Source organism: Oncorhynchus nerka, linkage group LG18, assembly GCF_034236695.1.
Source record: "Oncorhynchus nerka isolate Pitt River linkage group LG18, Oner_Uvic_2.0, whole genome shotgun sequence".
NCBI classification, from domain to species: Eukaryota; Metazoa; Chordata; class Actinopteri; order Salmoniformes; family Salmonidae; genus Oncorhynchus; species Oncorhynchus nerka.
The window spans coordinates 17,193,205-17,217,204 of record NC_088413.1 but is presented as its reverse complement, the minus strand read 5'-3'; the positions used below and the strand labels follow the sequence as shown (position 1 = coordinate 17,217,204).

Here is a 24,000-nt window from a genome sequence, read left to right as displayed (position 1 = left end):
GTATATAGGGAATATATTGTATATGGGGAATATACTGTATATAGGGAATAGGGAATACACTGTATATAGGGAATATAATGTATGTAGGGAATAGGGAATATACTGTATATAGGGGATAGGGAATATACTGTATATAAGGAATATATTGTACATGGGGAATATACTGTATATAGGGAATAGGGAATATACTGTATATAGGGGATAGGGAATATACTGTATATAGGGAATATAATGTATATAGGGAATAGGGAATATAATGTATATAGGGAATAGGGAATATACTGTATATAGGGGATAGGGAATATACTGTATATAGGGAATATATTGTATATGGGGAATATACTGTATATAGGGAATAGGGAATATACTGTATATAGGGGATAGGGAATATACTGCATATAGGGAATATATTGTATATAGGGAATATATTGTACATGGGGAATATACTGTATATAGGGAATAGGGAATATACTGTATATAGGGGATAGGGAATATACTGTATATAGGGAATATAATGTATATAGGGAATAGGGGATATACTGTATATAGGGGATAGGGAATATACTGTATATAGGGAATATATTGTATATGGGGAATATACTGTATATAGGGAAAAGGGAATATACTGTATATAGGGGATATATTTTATATGGGGAATATAATGTATATAGGGAATAGGGAATATAATGTATATAGGGAATATACTGTATATAGGGAATAGGGAAAATACTGTATATAGGGAATAGGGAAAATACTGTATATAGGGAATATACTGTATATAGGGAATAGGGAATATAATGTATATAGGGACTACACTGTATATAGGGAATAAAGAATATACTGTATATAGGGAAAAGGGAATGTACTCTATATATTGAATATACTGTATATAGGGAATAGGGAATATACTGTATATAGGGAATATAATGTATATAGGGAATAGGGAATATACTGTATATAGGGTATATAGTGTATATAGGGAATAGGGAATATAATGTATAAATTGAATAGGGAATATACTGCATATAGGGAACAGGGAATATACTGTATATAGGGGATATACTGTATATAGGGGATAGGGAATATAATGTATATAGGGACTACACTGTATATAGGGAATAAAGAATATACTGTATATAGGGAATAGGGAATGTACTCTATATATTGAATATACTGTATATAGGGAATAGGGAATATACTGTATATAGGGAATATAATGTATATAGGGAATAGGGAATATACTGTATATAGGGAATATAATGTATATAGGGAATAGGGAATATACTGTATATAGGGTATATAGTGTATATAGGGAATAGGGAATATAATGTATAAATTGAATAGGGAATATACTGCATATAGGGAACAGGGAATATACTGTATATAGGGAATATACTGTATATAGGGAATAGGGAATATACTGTATATAGGGAATATACTGTATATAGGGAATAGGGAATATACTGTATACAGGGAATAGGGAATATTGAATATACTGTATATAGGGAGTAGGTTATATACTGTATATCGGGAATAGGGAATATAATGTTTGTAGGGAATATGGAATATACTGTATACAGGGAATAGGGAATATACTGTATATAGGGAATAGGGAATATTCTTTATATAGGGAATATACTGTATACAGGGAATAGGGAATATTGAATATACTGTATATAGGGAGTAGGTTATATACTGTATATCGGGAATAGGGAATATAATGTTTGTAGGGAATATGGAATATACTGTATAAATTGAATAGGGAATATACTGTATATAGGGAATAGGGAATATTCTTTATATAGGGAATATACAGTATATAGGGAATCGGGAATATAATGTGTATAGGGAATATGGAATATACTGTATAAATTGAATAGGGAATATAATGTGTATAGGGAATATGGAATATACTGTATAAATTGAATAGGGAATATAATGTGTATAGGGAATATGGAATATACTGTATATAGGGAATATGGAATATAATGTATATAGGGAATAGGGAAAATACTGTATATAGGGAATAGGGAATATACTGTACATAGGGAATATACTGTATGTAGGGAATATAATGTATATATTGAATATACTGTATATAGGGAACAGGGAATATACTGTACATAGGGAATATACTCTATATAGGGAATAGGGAATATTCTGTATATAGGGAATAGGGAATATTCTGTATGTAGGGAATATAATGTATATATTGAATATACTGTATATGGGGAATAGGGAATATACTGTATGTAGGGAGTAGGTTATATACTGCATATAGGGAATAGGGAATATTGACTGTACACACACACACATTTGCATGAGAACGAGCTAGCCTACACACACACACACACACACACACACACACACACACACACACACACACACACACACACACACACACACACACACACACACACACACACACACACACGCACACACACATGCATGAGAGTGAGCTAGCAGACACACACACACGAATGCACACACACGTTTACAGAGACACACACGTGTGTTCACAAACACAGTCGTCACCACAGACACACACAACGCACCATCTCAGACTTCTACACTGTCTCTCCCTATGGCAGTGGGGAGTTGGAGAGCGAGAGAGACAAGAGAGAAAGAGACAAGAAAGAGAGAGACAAGAGGGAAAGAGAGACAGAGACAGAGATATAAATAGAGAGAGAATGAGAGAGCTAACTAGATAGATAGATAGAGAGCGACAGAGACAGAGATATAAATAGAGAGAGAGTGAGAGAGCTAACTAGATAGATAGATAGAGATCTGTGATTATGACAATGTGATGATCGTGATTTTCCGCCCCAGTTGGGATCCCGGGAGCAGCTGCGTGCACTCCGGCGTTCCCAGCTTTCCAATAGACGTTCCGACTGGAACCGGTTGATAACTAATGATTCAGAAAGGAAGGAATACTGGCAGGCCTGCTGACCAGCACATGCTGAGGGGCAAGAGGGACAGACAGGGAGAAAGAGAGGGACAGACAGGGAGAGAGAGGGAGATGTAGACGAGGTAGAGAGATGTAGATGAGGGAGAGAGAGGGAGATGTAGACTAGGGAAGGAAGGGATGGAAACAAGAGAGGGAGGGAGAGAGAGGGGGGGTGGATGGTAGAGAGAGGGAGAGAAAGGGAGGGAGAGAGAGGGAGGGAGGAGAGAGAGAGGGGGTGGATGGTAGAGAGAGGGAGAGAGAGAGAAAGGGATATGGAGAGGTGGTAGAGGGAGGGAGAGAGAGAGAGAGAGAGAGAGAGAGAGAGAGATAGAGAGAGAGAGAGAGAGAAAAGGGGATATGGAGAGGTGGTAGAGGGAGAGAGAGGGATGTAGATGAGGGAAGGAAGGGATGGAATGGAAGGATGGAGTGAGAGGGCAGGGAAGGTAGAGAGAGGGAGAGTGAGGGGATATGGAGAGGTGGTGGAGGGAGGGAGATGGAGGAGAGTGGGCTGTCCCCAGAACACAATGAGATTTAACATAGAAACATTCTCATATTGTCAGTATCTAACATGTCTGTCAGTTCGTCGTGATTAAACTGTCGTTTGAAACCATACTATGTTTGTGTGATAGTGTTAATGTAATTAATGTAGCTGTCAATCCATAAGCATCATTCCATATGTGTAAGTCACATGTGTAGCTCATGACAATTACAGACGAAAAACAGACTGTCTCATACTGTCGAGACAGTTGTCATTAGGTTTTCATGCAATTGTTATATGGGGAATGTTTGAATTGACAACTATTGATATCATCTTGGCTTCAAAGAATAGAATGGATCTTTATTAGACATTTAGGCGTAAATTCTTCTCCAACATTACAATACGACAGTAGGGTTATAACACTACAACTGTAATACGGTGATGCTTGCTGCAAGGTGGGCACTATGTGAGGTCAGGAGTCTACTGTTTCTGCTGTTATGTAAGTTTGTCTCTTTGAGCCTTCTCTTCCCCTGTTCTTCTCTCATTGAAGCTGTCACAAAGAAACTATCTGGATTTAGACAGGGCCTGAATCACAAAGACAAGTTCCCTGCACCTCACACACACACACACACACACACACACACACACACACACACACACACAGACACACACACACACACGCTGTACACTTCGCTTAACACACCCACACAAAGAGAGAGAGATGGATGTACACACACACACACACACACACGCTGTACACTTCGCTTAACACACCCACACAGAGAGAGAGATGGATGTACACACACACACACACACACACACACACACACACACACACACACACACACAAACACACACACACGCGCTGTACACTTCGCTTAACACACCCACACAGAGAGAGAGATGGATGTACACACACACACACACACACACACACACACACACACACACACACACACACACACACACACACACACACACACACACACACACACACACACACACACACACACACACACACACACACACACACACACACACACACACAAAGCTGTACACTCCGTTTAACACACCCACACAGAGAGAGATGGATGTACACACACATCTTTATTTCCACCCAGGAAGCGGTGTGTAGGGGTTAGAGAGTGGTGGTGGTGTTTGAAGCAGCTCTCCTATTCTCAGGGTGGTGGAGCTGTGAAGCTGTACAAGACAGTTGATAGGAACTCAACATTCTGTAGCCATACAAATATCACTCCTCCACACATGCTACACGGCAGGCCTGGAGCTACTACAGTAGGTGAGCAGGCTTTTACTCCAGCCATGCACTAACACAGATGATTCAGCTACACAAGGTTCTGCCCACCCTCCTCCTAGAGAGCTATTGGGTGAGCAGGCTTTTGCTTTAACATTTAGCTAATTACGTTTTTCGAGGTAGCAGCTGGGTTTGTGATGTAAGCACTGCAGCCATTTTGTGTCAAAACATTCCCCAGTCACCTCCATTGCTTTGAACCAGTACAGTAAAGCAGTTTCATTCACAATAAGACAAACTGCCTTTAGCTAGTGGAAACTGATAGTGTACAGTCATTTTAATGTAAAAACCATTCCTCAGTCACCTCCACTGCTTTGATTGAGTACGTTAAAGCAGTTTAATTCACAATAAGACTGTCACGTCTACTCCTGCTCCCCCTCTCCGGTGTGCGACGTCGCCAGTCTACTAACCACCGGTCCTGGCAACCCATCATTACCCACACCTGGCAACCCTCATTACTCCCACCTGGCAACCCATCATTACTCACACCTGGCAACCCATCATTACTCACACCTGGTAACCCTCATTACCCACACCTGGCAACCCTCATTACCCACACCTGGCAACCCTCATTACTCACACATGGCAACCTTCATTACGCACATTTGGCAACCCTCATTACTCACACCTGGCAACCTTCATTACGCACATCTGGCAACCTTCATTAACCACACCTGGCAACCTTCATTACGCACATCTGGCAACCTTCATTACCCACACCTGGCAACCTTCATTACGCACATTTGGCAACCCTCATTACTCACACCTGGCAACCCTCATTACACACATTTGGCAACCCTCATTACTCACACCTGGCAACCCATCATTACCCACACCTGGCAACCTTCATTACGCACACCTGGCCTTCTTCATTACTCACACCTGGCAACCTTCATTTTGCACATCTGGCAACCCTCATTACACACACCTGGCAACCCTCGTTACACACACCTGGCAACCTTCATTACGCACATCTGGCAACCCTCATTACTCACCTCTGGCAACCTTCATTACGCACCCCTGCGTCTCATCATTAGGCACACCTGGACTTCATCACTTCCCTGATTACTTCTCCTTTATTTAGCCCTCTGTTGTCTTGAGGTGTTATTGTTTTTTCTCTCACTTTCAGTTCGCTTTCCATGTTTGTTCCTTTGTATCTGTTCAGCATTAAAACTCACCTTCTGTACCGGCTGTCTAACTACCGGCTGCCTGACTACCGGCTGCCTGACTACCGGCTGCCTGACTACCGGCTGTCTGACTACCGGCTGTCTGACTAACGGCTGTCTGACTACCAGTGTATACGTTACAAACACTAACTGACATAAGCGAGTGGAAACTGACAGTGTACAGATGGGGGGGGGAGTAAAACTAAAGCCTGCTGTGCCAACAATGGTTACTAATTATCACGACCACTCCTTCTCTCTCTGGCTCTCGCTCTTAACGAGGGTTCTAACGAGGGGAGGATTAACAGGAAAAGGGTTCCGAGAGGTTTCAGGAAGTTAGTCATCATTAAATGTGTGATAGAATGAACGGGGCAGAGCTCAGATAGATGTTCACGTTGCTCCATCCTTTTGATCTGTTGATGTGTCAGAATTATGGACGGCAAACTCATGTTAACCTTTTATAATGGATAGAAATACAGTATGATGGCTTATTTTGAGTTGTGCTTTTTGGGGGGTAACTTTAATCGTCATGTGTTTGAGTTGTGCCTTTTGGGGGGTAACTTTAATCGTCATGTGTTTGAGTTGTGCCTTTTGGGGGTAACTATAATCGTCATGTGTTTGACTTGTGCCTTTTGGGGGAGTAACTTTAATCATCATGTGTTTGAGTTGTGCCTTTTGGGGGTAACTATAATCGTCATGTGTTTGACTTGTGCCTTTTGGGGGAGTAACTTTAATCGTCATGTGTTTGAGTTGTGCCTTTTGGGGGTAACTATAATCGTCATGTGTTTGACTTGTGCCTTTTGGGGGAGTAACTTTAATCATCATGTGTTTGAGTTGTGCCTTTTGGGGGTAACTTTAATCGTCATGTGTTTGAGTTGTGCCTTTTGGGGGTAACTTTAATCGTCATGTGTTTGAGTTGTGCCTTTTGGGGGTAACTTTAATCGTCATGTGTTTGAGTTGTGCCTTTTGGGGTAACTTTAATCGTCATGTGTTTGAGTTGTGCCTTTTGGGGTAACTTTAATCGTCATGTGTTTGAGTTGTGCCTTTTGGGGGTAACTTTAATCGTCATGTGTTTGAGTTGTGCCTTTTGGGGGTAACTTTAATCGTCATGTGTTTGAGTTGTGCCTTTTGGGGGTAACTTTAATCGTCATGTGTTTGAGTTGTGCCTTTTGGGGTAACTTTAATCGTCATGTGTTTGAGTTGTGCCTTTTGGGGGTAACTTTAATCGTCATGTGTTTGAGTTGTGCCTTTTGGGGTAACTTTAATCGTCATGTGTTTGAGTTGTGCCTTTTGGGGGTAACTTTAATCGTCATGTGTTTGAGTTGTGCCTTTTGGGGGTAACTTTAATCGTCATGTGTTTGAGTTGTGCCTTTTGGGGGTAACTTTAATCGTCATGTGTTTGAGTTGTGCCTTTTGGGGGTAACTTTAATCGTCATGTGTTTGAGTTGTGCCTTTTTGGGGGTAACTTTAATCGTCATGTGTTTGAGTTGTGCCTTTTTGGGGGTAACTATAATCGTCATGTGTTTGAGTTGTGCCTTTTTGGGGGTAACTTTAATCGTCATGTGTTTGAGTTGTGCCTTTTTGGGGGTAACTATAATCGTCATGTGTTTGAGTTGTGCCTTTTTGGGGGTAACTATAATCGTCATGTGTTTGAGTTGTGCCTTTTTGGGGGTAACTTTAATCGTCATGTGTTTGACTTGTGCCTTTTGGGGGTAACTTTAATCGTAATGTGTTTGAGTTGTGCCTTTTGGGGGTAACTTTAATCGTAATGTGTTTGAGTTGTGCCTTTTGGGGGTAACTTTAATCGTCATGTGTTTGAGTTGTGCCTTTTGGGGGTAACTTTAATCGTAATGTGTTTGAGTTGTGCCTTTTGGGGGTAACTTTAATCGTCATGTGTTTGAGTTGTGCCTTTTGGGGAGTAACTTTAATCGTCATGTGTTTGAGTTGTGCCTTTTGGGGGTAACTTTGGGGGACAGGGACAAGGACAAGGACAGGGACAGGGATAAGGACAGGGACAGGGACGGGGACAGGGACGGGGACGGGGACAGGGACAGGGACAGGGACGGGGACGGGGACAGGGACAGGGACCATGGCGGAAGCTAAACTACTAGCAGCACACTGACATCCATTTCAGTTAGAGAGATCAGTAGTAGTCTTTCGACGGTACCCAAGAGAGAAAGTCTGTGATTATATTTGGAGTAGTAGTCTTTAGACGGTACCCAAGAGAGAAAGTCTGTGATTATATTTGGAGTAGTAGTCTTTAGACGGTACCCAAGAGAGAAAGTCTGTGATTATATTTGGAGTAGTAGTCTTTAGACGGTACCCAAGAGAGAAAGTCTGTGATTATATTTGGAGTAGTAGTCTTTAGACGGTACCCAAGAGAGAAAGTCTGTGATTATATTTGGAGTAGTAGTCTTTAGACGGTACCCAAGAGAGAAAGTCTGTGATTATATTTGGAGTAGTAGTCTTTAGACGGTACCCAAGAGAGTCTGATTAATTTGTCTTTAGATTATATTTTGGAGTAGTAGTCTTTAGACGGTACCCAAGAGAGAAAGTCTGTGATTATATTTGGAGTAGTAGTCTTTAGACGGTACCCAAGAGAGAAAGTCTGTGATTATATTTTACTGAAAGAAAAATAGCTAAATGTGTAAATGTAATGTAGCAGGTTTGACAGAATTGAGCCTTAAATAAACACGTAGATTCCAAAAGAAAACAAAGATGCCAGGTCTTCTCTCTTCACAAGGTCAAAGGTTAACCTTAACATATGGAAATACTGAACATGCCATGTGCTGTCTTGCTATGACCTACTAAAGCACTATGTTGGAAGAAAATCTGTGGAAGTTAAATAGGCCAAGTAGTTGTAGTGGTACCGTAGTGTCTTCACAAAACCATCTATTATTGAGAGAGAGAGACTCCTCCTGGTTAGTAACACTTCACTGGGCCCTAGTGATAGCAATTACATTACACACACACACTCACCTATGGGCATACACACCCCCTTAGTTAATAGACATACAAGTGCATTCTTAGAGCCTACACCCATGTGGACCAGAGACGAAGGAACAGATGAGGTAGGTGTTGTACTGGGTGCTAATGGAACGCCCTCACGGATCTCTCTCTCTCTCTCTCTCTCTCTCTCTCTCTCTCTCTCTCTCTCTCTCTCAGGAAAAGTCTGAAATCCTCAGAAAGTCTTGGAGAGGGAAGGTGTTATGGGGATTTGAGATGTCACCATACAGGAAGCCTGTTTCTGATGTTTTCCTCGTGTCTGTGTGTGTGTGTGTGTGTGTGTGTGTGTGGCACAGCCAGACAAGTGGACTGGGAACACAGTAAAAGATTCAGAGTGTTGAATAATGAATGGGTCCATTTGCACCGTAGCTTCACTTCTATACAGTGTCAGTGAGTCAAGGTCACCGCTGTTGTGACGAAGAAAAACTACAGGCCTCAAGTCAAACACTGCACTTTGGAATCCACATGAGCAATCAGAAGTCACATGGAAGTATAATCACACACACACACACACACACACACACACACACACACACACACACACACACACACACACACACACACACACACACACACACACACACACACACACACACACACACACACACCACCCTAGAGAAATGCTCCACCGTAGGAAAGAAGAGAGAAGAGAGTCCTGGGGAGTAATTTGACATTCCCCTGAAGAAGAGATTAGTTTGAATATTTACCTTCTTTTATCCCTCTCTCCTCTCTAATCTGTGTGAAGTGTGTTCTCTCTCCACAGGGTTCATGTGTTCATGTGTGTGTGTGTGTGTGTGTGTGTGTCTTGTGTTTTCCACATTACCAACAGCGTACTTTTCCTTCCCTTCTCAGACACTTTATTCATTGCATTCATTCCTCCCATTTATTTACAACAAAAGAAAGAATTCTCCCTCTACATTATCTTCACTTCAGCAGCTTGCCAACAAACGTTCCACAGCAAAATATGATTATTTATCACCATAAATCAGTGGGGGCTCCTTAGAGGAGGAAGCGGAGGACCATCCTCCTCAGTGAATTTCATAAAAATGAAAATAGTGAAACATTAAAAAAGTGATCCTTTTTAGATGAAACGATAGTAAATATATTCACTTACCCAAATAATTGATTAAAACACACTATTTTACAATGAAGGTCTACAGTAGCCTCAACATCACTCTGAAGAGTAGCACCATAGTGTAGCCGGAGGACAGCTAGCCTCCATCCTCCTCTGGGTACATTGACTTCAATACAAAAACTAGGAGGCTCATGGTTCTGACCCCCTTCCTTAGACTTACACAGTAATTATGACAACTTCCGGAGGACATCCTCCAACCTATCAGAGCTCTTGCAGCATGAACTGACCTGTCGTCCACTCAATCAAAGGATCAGATAATTAATCTGAAAGTAGAAAGTACTGAAAGTATAAGCTACAGATAGCCAGCACTGCAGTGCATAACATGTCAGAGAAAGACAATAGTTGAACAGTTTTGAACAATGTATTTCCAAAATTAAGGACAAGAAGAGAGAGAGAGAGAGAGAGAGAGAGATGGAGAGAGAGAGAGAGAGAGAGAGAGAGAGAGAGAGAGAGAGAGAGATGGAGAGAGAGAGAGAGAGACGGAGAGAGAGAGAGCGAGAAAGAGAGAGATGGAGAGAGAGAGAGAGATGAGATAGAGAGAGAGAGAGATATGGAGAGAGAGAGTGAGAGAGAGAGGGAGAGAGAGAGAGATGAGATAGAGAGAGAGAGAGATATGGAGAGAGAGAGAGAGAGAGAGAGATGGAGAGAGAGAGAGAGAGCTATATTTTGTGGGATATATTTTTTTCACGTTCACTTACTTAGCTAGCTAGTTCAGTCTACTCAAACACCTGGCTCAAACAGAGAGGGATGCTATGTTAGTTAACTGGCTATGGATATCCCACACTGGAACTCTTCCAAGTCAAGTTAAGCTTTTGGTTTTATTAATTATATATCCAACGGGGCCCACAAGTGTAACTGCTTACTGACTGTACACTGTACTGCATGAATTGTAGCAGGTTTACTAACACGTTAGTTCTAGTAGCTATGTCGACTATGACGTGACAACGATGTAGGCTGTGTGTAGCGGTAAGCGGTCATGATATGAATGTTTGGCATGGAAAGGTTTTTTTCGCCTGGTCACAGACAGCTAATGTGTTGTCCACAGGAGTCCACAAGAGAAGGGAAAAGGTGAGAGGAGGAGAAAGCGTAGATACAGTAGATGCAATGAGCTGTTTGTATGTGGCTGCTATGCAAGAAAACTCTGTTTGTATGTGGCTGCTATGAATGAAAACTCTGTTTGTATGTAGCTGCTATGAATGAAAACTCTGTTTGTATGTGGCTGCTATGAATGAAAACTCTGTTTGTATGTAGCTGCTATGAATGAAAACTCTGTTTGTATGTAGCTATTATTAACGTTAACTCTGTTTGTATGTAGCTACTATGAATGAAAACTCTGTTTGTATGTAGCTGCTATGAATGAAAACTCTGTTTGTATGTAGCTGCTATGAATGAAAACTCTGTATGTAGCTGCTATGAATGAAAACTCTGTTTGTATGTAGCTGCTATGAATGAAAACTCTGTTTGTATGTAGCTGCTATGAATGAAAACTCTGTTTGTATGTAGCTGCTATTAACGTTAACTCTGTTTGTATGTAGCTGCTATGAATGAAAACTCTGTTTGTATGTATGTAGAGATATTGGTGTGCAAAAGAGCAGAAAAGTAAATAAATAAAAACAGTATGGGGATGAGGTAGGTAAAAATGGGTGGGCTATTTACCGATAGACTATGTACAGCTGCAGCGATCGGTTAGCTGCTCAGATAACAGATGTTTCAGCGATTTTTGCAATTCGTTCCAGTCACAGGCAGCAGAGAACTGAAACGAAAGGCGACCAAATGAGGTGTTGGCTTTAGGGATGATCAGTGAGATACACCTGCTGGAGCGCGTACTACCTCCTCCCTTGGGTGTTGCCATCGTGACCAGTGAACTGAGATAAGGCGGAGCTTTACCTAGCATGAACTTGTAGATGACCTGGAGCCAGTGGGTCTGGCGACGAATATGTAGCGAGGGCCAGCCGACTAGAGCATACAGGTCGCAGTGGTGGGTGGTGTAAGGTGCTTTAGTAACAAAACGGATGGCACTGTGATAAACTGCATCCAGTTTGCTGAGTAGAGTGTTGGAAGCAATTTTGAGTGTGTGAGTGAAGGAGGCTTTGTTGCGGAATAAAAAGCCGACTCTAGATTTGATTTTCGATTGGAGATGTTTGATATGAGTCTGGAAGGAGAGTTTACAGTCTAGCCAGATACCTAGGTACTTATAGATGTCCACATATTCTAGGTCGGAACAATCCAGGGTGGTGATGCTAGTCAGGCGTGCGGTTTCAGGCAGCAAACGGTTGAAAAGCATGCATTTGGTTTTACTAGCGTTTAAGAGCAGTTGGAGGCCACGGAAGGAGTGTTGTATGGCATTGAAGCTCGTTTGGAGGTTAGATAGCACAGTGTCCAATGACGGGCCAGTACTGCATGTTGTAAACTGTCATTCATAGGCTAGGTTGTATCAACCTCACGATGGGTACAGGGAACATTAGAGCATCCTGTAGTAGCCTGAACCTATCACTGTTACATTGAACTGTGTGAATGGAATATGAATGACAGTCATCCATCATGATGTAATAGAAATAAGGCCATGCTCATTAAAAAAAAAAAATCATCCTCCCTCATCTGAAACGGCAGCGACCTCCACCGCTATGACTATAAGTGGGATTATTACACGGAACCCTTGATGTTGTTGTTCAGGTTGCTTCATTCCCTGGCTTTTTATTAAGCCCTATGCAATGTGATTATCTTGTTTTGTCACAGTCACTGCATCCTACATTTACTAGGGGTACTTATGAAAACACACACACACACACACACACACACACGCACACACGCACACACACGCACACACGCACACACGCACACACGCACAGTGAAAGAGAAAGAGAAAGACGAGAGTCAAAGCTGTCCTCCCCCTAACTCTTCTTATATTGTACGCCCTTTCCTTCTATACACTTTCTCCTACCTCCTCCCTTTCCTTCTATACCCTTTCTACTACCTCCTCCCTTTCCTTCTATACCCTTCCTACAACCTCCTCCCTTTCCTTCTATACCCTTTCTACAACCTCCTCCCTTTCCTTCTATATACCCTTTCTACTACCTCCTCCCTTTCCTTCTATACCCTTTCTACTACCTCCTCCCTTTCCTTCTATACCCTTTCTACTACCTCCTCCCTTTCCTTCTATACCCTTTCTACTACCTCCTCCCTTTCCTTCTATACCCTTTCTACAACCTCCTCCCTTTCCTTCTATACCCTTTACACTACCTCCTCCCTTTCCTTCTATACCCTTTCTACTACCTCCTCCCTTTCCTTCTATACCCTTTCTACTACCTCCTCCCTTTCCTTCTATACCCTTTCTACTACCTCCTCCCTTTCCTTCTATACCCTTTATACTACCTTCTCCCTTTCCTTCTATACGCTTTCTACTACCTTCTCCCTTTCCTTCTATACCCTTTCTACTACCTCCTCCCTTTCCTTCTATACCCTTTCTACTACCTTCTCCCTTTCCTTCTATACCCTTTCTACTACCTCCTCCCTTTCCTTCTATATACCCTTTCTACTACCTCCTCCCTTTCCTTCTATATACCCTTTCTACTACCTCCTCCCTTTCCTTCTATACCCTTTCTACTACCTCCTCCCTTTCCTTCTATATCCTTTCTACTACCTCCTCCCTTGACCTTCTATACCCTTTCTACTACCTCCTCCCTTTCCTTCTATATCCTTTCTACAACCTCCTCCCTTTCCTTCTATATACCCTTTCTACTACCTCCTCCCTTTCCTTCTATATCCCCTTTCTACTACCTCCTCCCTTTCCTTCTCTAATATAATTTCTACCTCCTCCCTTTCCTTCTCCAATGTCCTTTACGTTCGGTGATTTTTTTGTTGTCCTGTATAGTAGCATAGTAGCCCTCCTCCCCGAAGCATATCCCCCCGAAGCATAGTCTACTGTAGCCCCTCCCCCCTCCGAGGCATAGTCTACTGTAGCCCCACGCCCTTCCGAGACATAGTCTACTGTAACCCCTCCCCCTTCCAAGGCATAGTCTACTGTAGCCCCTCTCCTCTCTGAAGTATAGTCTCCTGCTGCCCCGCACCCCTCCAACATAGTCTCCTGTAGCCCCTCCCCTCTCTGAAGCATAGTCTCCTGTAGCCTACTGATGTTACTTGTGTGATTCAGAAATTAGGGAGAGAGATGTTAAATTAGTGAAGAATGGATTCATTTTTTCAATGTAAAGGGTACTGTAGTTATCACGTTTCACATTGCATTCATTAACTACAAAGAGGTAAGACGTGTTTTCATTTTGGTGCCGCTCTGGACACACAAACTTGTTAGTTAGCTGGCGCTGGTCCAACGTTAAGCCAACTCTCTGAAGTACAAAGACATTCACAGTTCCATCATAGAAGCCGCTCCTCCGTAGGCTTACTTCTGTGGGCCTGATTATTCATGTTTAAACAACAAGATGGCCAGCGCGTCAAGCCAAGCCTCCTCCTCCTCCACCCTCTCTGTCTCTCCCCACCTGCTGTATAGCATACCCACTTGGGCCACATATATACTGCACTACCTAACCAAGGCTCCCTCTCTCTACCTCTACGTCTCTCTCTCTACCTCTCTCTCTCTACCTCTCTCTCTCTCTACCTCTCTCTCTACCCCTCTCTACCTCTCTCTCTACCCCTCTCTACCTCTCTCTACCTCTCTCTACCCCTCTCTCTATCCCTCTCTCTATCCCTCTGTCCATAGCAGAAATAACTCCAGTGAGACTTCCGAAGCCCTTAAACCAAAGACTACTTCCATAACAGTGTGTGTGTGTGTGTGTGTGTGTGTGTGTGTGTGTGTCCGCTCAGCCGACCGTGACTGTAACAGTTCTGTTCACCCAGTCAGGCCCATCGTCTCCACTTGCCTTTTATTCAGCCCTTATTAACTGTGTCCATGTGGCACTAGGCTACACACACACACACACACACACACACACACACACACACACACACACACACACACACACACACACACACACACACACACACACACACACACACACACACACACACACACACACACACACACACACACACACACACACACACACCCTGTCCTCCCCAGTGTCTCTGTCCTCTGGGCTAAAACCTCCATGGCACAATGAGCTGGCCTAGAAGATTACATTACCAAGTGAGTAAAACTGACTGTGATCTTCTGGGTCTCACGGTGTGTGTGTTTGTGTGTACTTCCATGTACCCAATAGGCCTTCACCATACAGGGACACGAGGAGGACGGAGTGATGAGCTCTGACAGCTCCAACGGAGGGAAGGAAGGAAGACGGAAAGGAGAGGAAGAAAAGGGATGAAATAGGGGACTGGTCCACAGAGCATCTCAGCAGCCGTCCCCACGAGGCACGGATCTCAAATCAACCGTAACCCTTTGACCCCCTGACATGTGCATAGTGGATGCATAGAGCTTGATCTGAAAGAAACGAGTGTAAGCAATGCGTTCGTAGCCTGGTTCAACATCTTTTTTGTGCTGTTTGGCCAACACAAACAGATATGGAACCAGGCTATGAATGAATGTGAGGACCTCTGCCAAAGACGCCATATTGGCTTAATCAATACAGACAGTGAGAGGCTATCAAAGAGAGTGTAGGGGTCAGGGGTCAGGGGTAGGGATTGATTTAGAGATAGATTTTCTTGAAGATGGATGCGCAATCAAAAGAAGATGATTAATTTATTATTTGTGTGTGTAGGAGTGTGTTGGTGCTAACTACCCCTTAAGGGTTTGGTGTAGTACGTGGTTGGCCAAAGCCAACTACCCCTTAAGGGTTTGGTGTAGTACGTGGTTGGCCAAAGCCAACTACCCCTTAAGGGTTTGGTGTAGTACGTGGTTGGCCAAAGCCAACTACCCCTTAAGGGTTTGGTGTAGTGGTCTGTGGTTGGCCAAAGCCAACTACCCCTTAAGGGTTTGGTGTAGTACGTGGTTGGCCAAAGCCAACTACCCCTTAAGGGTTTGGTGTAGTACGTGGTTGGCCAATGCCAACTACCCCTTAAGGGTTTGGTGTAGTACGTGGTTGGCCAAAGCCAACTACCCCTTAAGGGTCTGGTGTAGTACGTGGTTGGCCAAAGCCAACTACCCCTTAAGGGTCTGGTGTAGTACGTGGTTGGCCAAAGCCAACTACTCCTTAAGGGTCTGGTGTAGTACGTGGTTGGCCAATGCCAACTACCCCTTAAGGGTTTGGTGTAGTACGTGGTTGGCCAAAGCCAACTACCCCTTAAGGGTTTGGTGTAGTACGTGGTTGGCCAATGCCAACTACTCCTTAAGGGTTTGGTGTAGTACGTGGTTGGCCAAAGCCAACTACCCCTTAAGGGTTTGGTGTAGTACGTGGTTGGCCAATGCCAACTACCCCTTAAGGGTCTGGTGTAGTACGTGGTTGGCCAATGCCAACTACCCCTTAAGGGTTTGGTGTAGTCACGTGGTTGGCCAATGCCAACTACCCCTTAAGGGTTTGGTGTAGTACGTGGTTGGCCAATGCCAACTACCCCTTAAGGGTCTGGTGTAGTACGTGGTTGGCCAATGCCAACTACCCCTTAAGGGTTTGGTGTAGTACGTGGTTGGCCAAAGCCAACTACCCCTTAAGGGTCTGGTGTAGTACGTGGTTGGCCAAAGCCAACTACCCCTTAAGGGTTTGGTGTAGTACGTGGTTGGCCAAAGCCAACTACCCCTTAAGGGTTTGGTGTAGTACGTGGTTGGCCAAAGCCATCACTACCCCTTTTCCGTTAGGGTTTGGTGTGTAGTACGTGGTTGGCTGTTTCCAAGCAAACTACCCCTTAAGGGTTTGGTGTAGTTCGTGGTTGGCCAATCACTGGTGTGGGTTCAAACTGGGATCACTGGTGTGGGTTCTAAGGGTCTGGGATCACTGGTGTGGTTGGCCAAATGCCAACTACCCCTGGTGGGTTTGGTGGGATCACGTGGTTGGCCAAAGCCAACTACCCCTTTTCTTAAGGGTTTGGTGTTCTGTTTCCAGTGGGACGTGGTTCTGGCCAAAGCCAACTACCCCTTAAGGGTCTGGTGTGGCTTCTGTTTCCGTTAGTCACGTGGTTGGCCAAATGTGGCCTGGGAACTGGTGTGGCCTTAAGGGTTTGGTGTGGGTTCTGTTTCCAGTACGTGGTTGGCCAAAGCCAACTACCCACTGGTAAGGGTTTGGTGTGGTCTGGGACGTGGTGTGGCCAAAGCCAACTACCCCTTAAGGGTTTGGTGAGTACGTGGTGTGGCTGTTTCAAAGCCAACTACCCCTTAAGGGTCTGGTGTAGTTCGTGGTGGCCTGGCCAATGCCAACTTCTGTCCTTATGGGTCTGGTGTGGGTTCTGTTTCCGTGGTTGGTGTGGGTTCCAATGCCAACTACCCCTGGGTCTGGTGTAGGGATCACTGGTGGGTTCTGCCAATGGGAACTACCTCTGTGGGTCTGGTGTGGCCTGGGATCACTGGTTGGGTTCCATCATGTGCCAACTACCCCCATTATGTGGCCTGGGATCACTGGTAACTGGGTCTGGTGTAGTACGTGGTTGGCCAATGCCAACTACCCCTGTTTCCAATGGTCTGGTGTACTGGTGTGGGTTCTGTGGTGGCCTGGGATACCCCTTAAGGGTCTGGTATAGTGTGGGTTCTGTTTCCGTTATGTGGCCTGGGATCACTGGTGCTTCTGCCAATGCCAACTACCCCATTAAGGGTCTGGTGTGGCTTCTGTTTCCATTATGTGGCGTCACTGGTGTGGCCAATGCCTGGGAACTACTGGGTCTGGTGTATGTGGCCTGTCACTGGTGTGGCCAATGCCAACTGGTGTGGGTTCCCTTAATGGTCTGGTGTGGCCTGGGATCACTGGTGTGGGTTCTGTTTCCGTTATGTGGCCTGGGATCACTGGTGTGGCTAATGCCAACTGCTCCTTATGTGGTCTGGTGTAGTACGTGGTTGGCCAATGCTTTAACGTGATACGTTTTGTTTACTCCTAAAGGCTGTTTTCAAAGGTGGATGTTTAAAGCAGAGTTAGGGGATCAGTGGTGTGGGTTCTGTTTCCATTATGTGGCCTGGTATCACTGGTGTGGGTTCTGTTTCCATTATGTGGCCTGGGATCACTGGTGTGGGTTCTGTTTCCATTATGTGGCCTGGGATCACTGGTGTGGGTTCTGTTTCCATTATGTGGCCTGGGATCACTGGTGTGGGTTCTGTTTCCATTATGTGGTCTGGGATCACTGGTGTGGGTTCTGTTTCCGTTATGTGGCCTGGGATCACTGGTGTGGGTTCTGTTTCCATTATGTGGCCTGGGATCACTGGTGTGGGTTCTGTTTCCATTATGTGGTCTGGGATCACTGGTGTGGGTTCTGTTTCCGTTATGTGGCCTGGGATCACTGGTGTGGGTTCTGTTTCCACATGTGGTCTGGGATCACTGGTGTGGGTTCTGTTTCCACTATGTGGCCTGGGATCACTGGTGTGGGTTCTGTTTCCATTATGTGGCCTGGGATCACTGGTGTGGGTTCTGTTTCCATTATGTGGCCTGGGATCACTGGTGTGGGTTCTGTTTCTGTTATGTGGCCTGGGATCACTGGTGTGGGGTCTGTTTCCGTTATGTGGCCTGGGTTCACTGGTGTGGGTTCTGTTTCCGTTATGTGGCCTGGGATCACTGGTGTGGGTTCTGTTTCTGTTATGTGGCCTGGAATCACTGGTGTGGGTTCTGTTTCTGTTATGTGGCCTGGGATCACTGGTGTGGGTTCTGTTTCCGTTATGTGGCCTGGGTTCACTGGTGTGGGTTCTGTTTCTGTTATGTGTCCTGGGATCACTGGTGTGGGTTCTGTTTCCGTTATGTGGCCTGGGATCACTGGTGTGGGTTCTGTTTCCGTTATGTGGCCTGGGTTCACTGGTGTGGGTTCTGTTTCCGTTATGTGGCCTGGGATCACTGGTGTGGGTTCTGTTTCCGTTATGTGGCCTGGGATCACTGGTGTGGGTTCTGTTTCCGTTATGTGGCCTGGGATCACTGGTGTGGGTTCTGTTTCTGTTATGTGGCCTGGGATCACTGGTGTGGGTTCTGTTTCTGTTATGTGGCCTGGGATCAGTCTAGCTACAGTCTATTAACAGACACCATACTGCTACAGTCTATAAACAGACACCATAGTGCTACAGTCTATAAACAGACACCATACTGCTACAGTCTAGATACAGTCTATAAACAGACACCATACTTCTACAGTATAGCTACAGTATATTAACAGACACCATACTGCTACAGTCTATAAACAGACACCATAGTGCTACAGTCTATAAACAGACACCATACTGCTACAGTCTAGATACAGTCTATAAACAGACACCATACTTCTACAGTCTAGCTACAGTCTATTAACAGACACCATACTGCTACAGTCTAGATACAGTCTATAAACAGACACCATACTGCTACAGTCTAGATACAGTCTATAAACAGACACCATACTTCTACAGTATAGCTACAGTATATAAACAGACACCATATTGCTACAGTCTAGCTACAGTCAATGAACAGACACCATACTGCTACAGTCTAGCTACAGTCTATTAACAGACACCATACTGCTACAGTCTAGCTACAGTCTATTAACAGACACCATACTGCTACAGTCTAGATACAGTATATAAACAGACACCATACTGCAACAGTCTATAAACAGACACCATAGTGCTACAGTCTATAAACAGTACAGATCAGTGAGATGCTTTTCATATTTTGGGAGAAATATTGCATTTATTCCAAATCCATAAAGTAGTGCATCCATACTATACAGAAAGCAGGAGACATCGGTACCAAAGTGACAGTCACTTGGGTGCGAGGTGTGCCTTGCTAATTAAACAAACAACGAAAAGCCTTAATGCGTTGGATTAATGACAATAACCATACAAAAAAAACTGTTATCCTAAAATCTGACAGTACTGTATAGTAATATAATTATCATTATTATAGAATTGTCTTATGGTAATTATATATAGATGCGGAGACCCTGGTCACCCATTTTCTGCATCCCAAATGGCACCCTATTCCCTATATAGTGCACTATTTGTGAGCAGGGCCCATAGTGCTGCCCACAGGGCTCTGTCAAAAGCAATGCACTATGTAAGGTATAGGGTGCCAATTGGGAAGCAGCCATTCTAAATCCATCATGCATGATCTACGTATTGTATTTCAGGAGATCGTTGAATCCAGAAATTTAATTAAAAAGAATGAATAAAAAACACAAATTAATAGTCATGGAATCGGATGATAGAAATCCCTTAGATGAATTAATACCTGTATAGAAGAGGAAGCTGCTATTTCTGGATGGAAACCGTTCAGGCTAATTTAATCCGGCACGTATTTACAGAGGCCTTGCCAATTATACCTTCTAGAACATTGATAAGAACAGCGTCGTTGTCGTGTTCTAAATCACATGGATGGATTCTAATCGCCTGACCGGCAAGAACGGGATTTCTGATTGGTTAAGACACAATAGCACAATAACCGGGATTGGTTCACGACAGAAACCTGATTTATGTGATTGGTAATTGGTTATGACTCACATCCAGCGACTCTGATTGGTTCTTGGTTCTAACTCATACCCGGTTGACTCCGATTGGTGACTGTTGATTGGTTCTTGCTGTCTACAATATATACAGTATGATTGTGTCATTTATTTATTTAGAATTTTCAACACAAAGCCAACAAGTCCATTTGGTGGCGATGGACTGACAACACTGATTGGTGACTGGTCGAGACGTGGAGGCAGCCGGTGGTGTCAGTGAGCCCTTATTGGTTCTGGGTTATGACAGGAAGCCAATGACAGGCTGCAGGAAGAGGCCGAGGGTTCCGAGGATGCACACTGTCACAAACACCCACAGGAAGATTCTGTCTATCACCATGGCAACGTACTTCCAATCATCCTCCACCTGAGAGAGAGGGATGGATGGAGGGATGAAGGAGGGAGGAGGGAGAGAGAGAGATGAAAAGGAGAAAAGGACATGATTTTGGACCATGAAGGAAGGAGGAGGGTTGGGTAAACAGTGAGGATGAGAAGAAACAAAGAAAGGTAAAACTGAGTTGACTACTTGTGGAAGCATCCCCCTACTATAACTGACAGATAGAACATTAGTATGTTAATGGTATTCATCAGTGTCAGAATCAAACACACACACACACACACACACACACACACACACACACACACACACACACACACACACACACAAACACACACACACACACAATCAGACAGGCAGCCTGACAAAGCTGATTGAGAAGAGAAGTACTTTACATATCAAAGACAGCTTTCCCCCCAAGGGGAGATTCCAACCTCAGAAGACAACACAAAGAACACGGGATTTTTCACTAAAGTCTTATAACTATTTTATCTTGTATTGTCCAGTGAGATAACTTTTTAAACTCATTAGACATATGAAACAGTGTTCCATCCAACAATGCTCCACTTGGTTGATATTATAAACAAGGGAGTATCAACAACCAATGGGTGAGCATCCCGAAAAAGCAGAGTAGCGAACATGATCTTTGTTATGAAGACCCAGTGCGAGAGAAAACTATTCCTTCAATGTACGCTAACAGAGCTTTGTATGGGCTAACTGTACACACCTTCTTGGCCTTGGTTAAAGCTAAAGATTTTTATTGTTAGCCGAAGCAAAAGCTATTTGTTGTTTGCCTAAATTAAATCTATTTCTATATTGTGCGCTAACGAAGCAAACATATACTGTACGCTAAATGCTTGCCCCCACCCAGTCACATCGTTGACCTTGTCATTAGTGGAAGATATTTGTTATTAGCCAAAGTTAAACCAATTTCTCCATTGTACGCTAATAAAGCTAATAGTAGCAGCTAATGCGAGCCCACCCACTCACCTCTTTGGCATTTTTTTAAGCTAAAGCAATTTGTTTTTAGTCAAAGCTGAACCTATTTCCCCATTGTGCGCTAACAAAGCTAACATATACACCAATTGAAGTCCACCCTATAACCTATTTGGCCTTGGTTTTTAGCTGCGTTGAAAGAGTTCTCTGAATAAATGCATGTGCTCAATGACAGACAAAATGTCGCTCACCTCTTTGGCCTGATAAAGCTAAAGTTAGTTGGTGTTTACCCAAAGTTAAACCTACTGTATTTCTCCATTGAACTCCAACAAAGCTAACTTGCAGGCCCACCCACTCACCTCTTTGGCCTTGTTGAAGGTAATGCTAGTTGGTTTTAATTAAGCTAAACCTAATGCATTTCTCCATTGCAGGCTAACACTAGCTTGCCACTCACCTCTTTGGCCTTGTTGCGGCTCCTCATGTTCTCGGCGATGTACTTGACGCTCTCGATGGCCTGTTTAATCTCCGGGGACAGGACGGAGAAGGCCACCACCGTGTTGATGCTCTGAGGACTCAGCTGGCGGCTCAGTTTCCCCGGATCTGTTGTCTCTAGGGTCTCCTTCCCATGTTGGCAGGGGCAAGGGCACTTCTTTCCCCCTCTTTCTCCACATCCTCCCTCAGTCAGTTTGTTGTCTCCGAACTCCAGGCAGTTCCCTCCCTGCTGGGAATTGAAGAGAATGGAATGCAATGGAATAGAATAGAATGCAATGGAATGGAAAATAATAGAGTAGAATAGAATAGAATAGAGTAGAATAGAATAGAATAGAATAGAGTAGAATAGAATAGAGTAGAATATAATAGAATAGAGTAGAATAGAATAGAATAGACTAGAATAGAATAGAATAGAATAGAATAGAGTAGAATAGAATAGAATAGAATAGAGTAGAATATAATAGAGTAGAATAGAATAGAATAGAATAGAGTAGAATATAATAGAATAGAGTAGAATAGAATAGAATAGAATAGAATAGAGTAGAATAGAATAGAATAGAATAGAATAGAATAGAATAGAATATATAATAGAATAGAGTAGAATAGAATAGAGTAGAATATAATAGAATAGAGTAGAATAGAATAGAATAGAATAGAGTAGAATAGAATAGAATATAGTAGAATAGAATAGAATAGAGTAGAATAGAATAGAGTAGAATAGAATAGAGTAGAATATAATAGAATAGAGTAGAATAGAATAGAATAGAGTAGAATAGAATAGAGTAGAATATAATAGAATAGAGTAGAATAGAATAGAATAGAATAGAGTAGAATAGAATGGAGTAGAATATAATAGAATAGAGTAGAATAGAATAGAATAGAGTAGAATAGAATAGAGTAGAATAGAATATAATTCATAAGGGTTCTAGAAATCCCAGTTGAAGGATTCCTGCATGTCCTGCTTATTTGATCCTGACTCCAGGAAAGTCACCAGATATTTGCAACCCTAATCCAGAGGCTAAAGATTTACTCAGTGTATTAATCTCCCCCACATGTTAACCTCTACCATTATGGGAATACATCAGGGACTAGGTGGAACAACAAAGTGTATTAATCTCCCCCACATGTTAACCTCTACCATTATGGGAATACATCAGGGACTAGGTGGAACAACAAAGTGTATTAATCTCCCCCACATGTTAACCTCTACCATTATGGGAATACATCAGAGACTAGGTGGAACAACAAAGTGTATTAATCTCCCCCACATGTTAACCTCTACCATTATGGGAATACATCAGAGACTAGGTGGAACAACAACGTGTATTAATCTCCCCCACATGTTAACCTCTACCATTATGGGAATACATCAGAGACTAGGTGGAATAACAAAGTGTATTAATCTCCCCCACATGTTAACCTCTACCATTATGGGAATACATCAGGGACTAGGTGGAACAACAAAGTGTATTAATCTCCCCCACATGTTAACCTCTACCATTATGGGAATACATCAGAGACTAGATGGAATAACAAAGTGTATTAATCTCCCCCACATGTTAACCTCTACCATTATGGGAATACATCAGAGACTAGGTGGAATAACAAAGTGTATTAATCTCCCCCACATGTTAACCTCTACCATTATGGGAATACATCAGAGA

The 24,000-nt window shown here is 43.3% G+C and overlaps 2 protein-coding genes across 2 annotated transcripts in view; both read right to left on the bottom strand.

The window, feature by feature from the left end:
- Positions 1 to 24,000, bottom strand: part of LOC115115415 (up-regulator of cell proliferation-like) — a 492,735-nt gene that overhangs the window by 239,035 nt on the left and 229,700 nt on the right. The window lies entirely within an intron of this gene.
- The window catches only part of LOC115128011 (neuronal acetylcholine receptor subunit alpha-3-like), a 41,500-nt gene continuing 37,253 nt past the window's right edge, over positions 19,754 to 24,000 (bottom strand). The window contains exons 9-10 of the mRNA XM_065003586.1: positions 22,299 to 22,562; positions 19,754 to 20,938 (exon numbers count right to left, since the gene is read on the bottom strand). Coding sequence (XP_064859658.1) covers positions 20,813 to 20,938; positions 22,299 to 22,562 — 390 coding nt within the window. The 3' untranslated portion in view covers positions 19,754 to 20,812. The remainder of the gene's footprint in view (positions 20,939 to 22,298; positions 22,563 to 24,000) is intronic.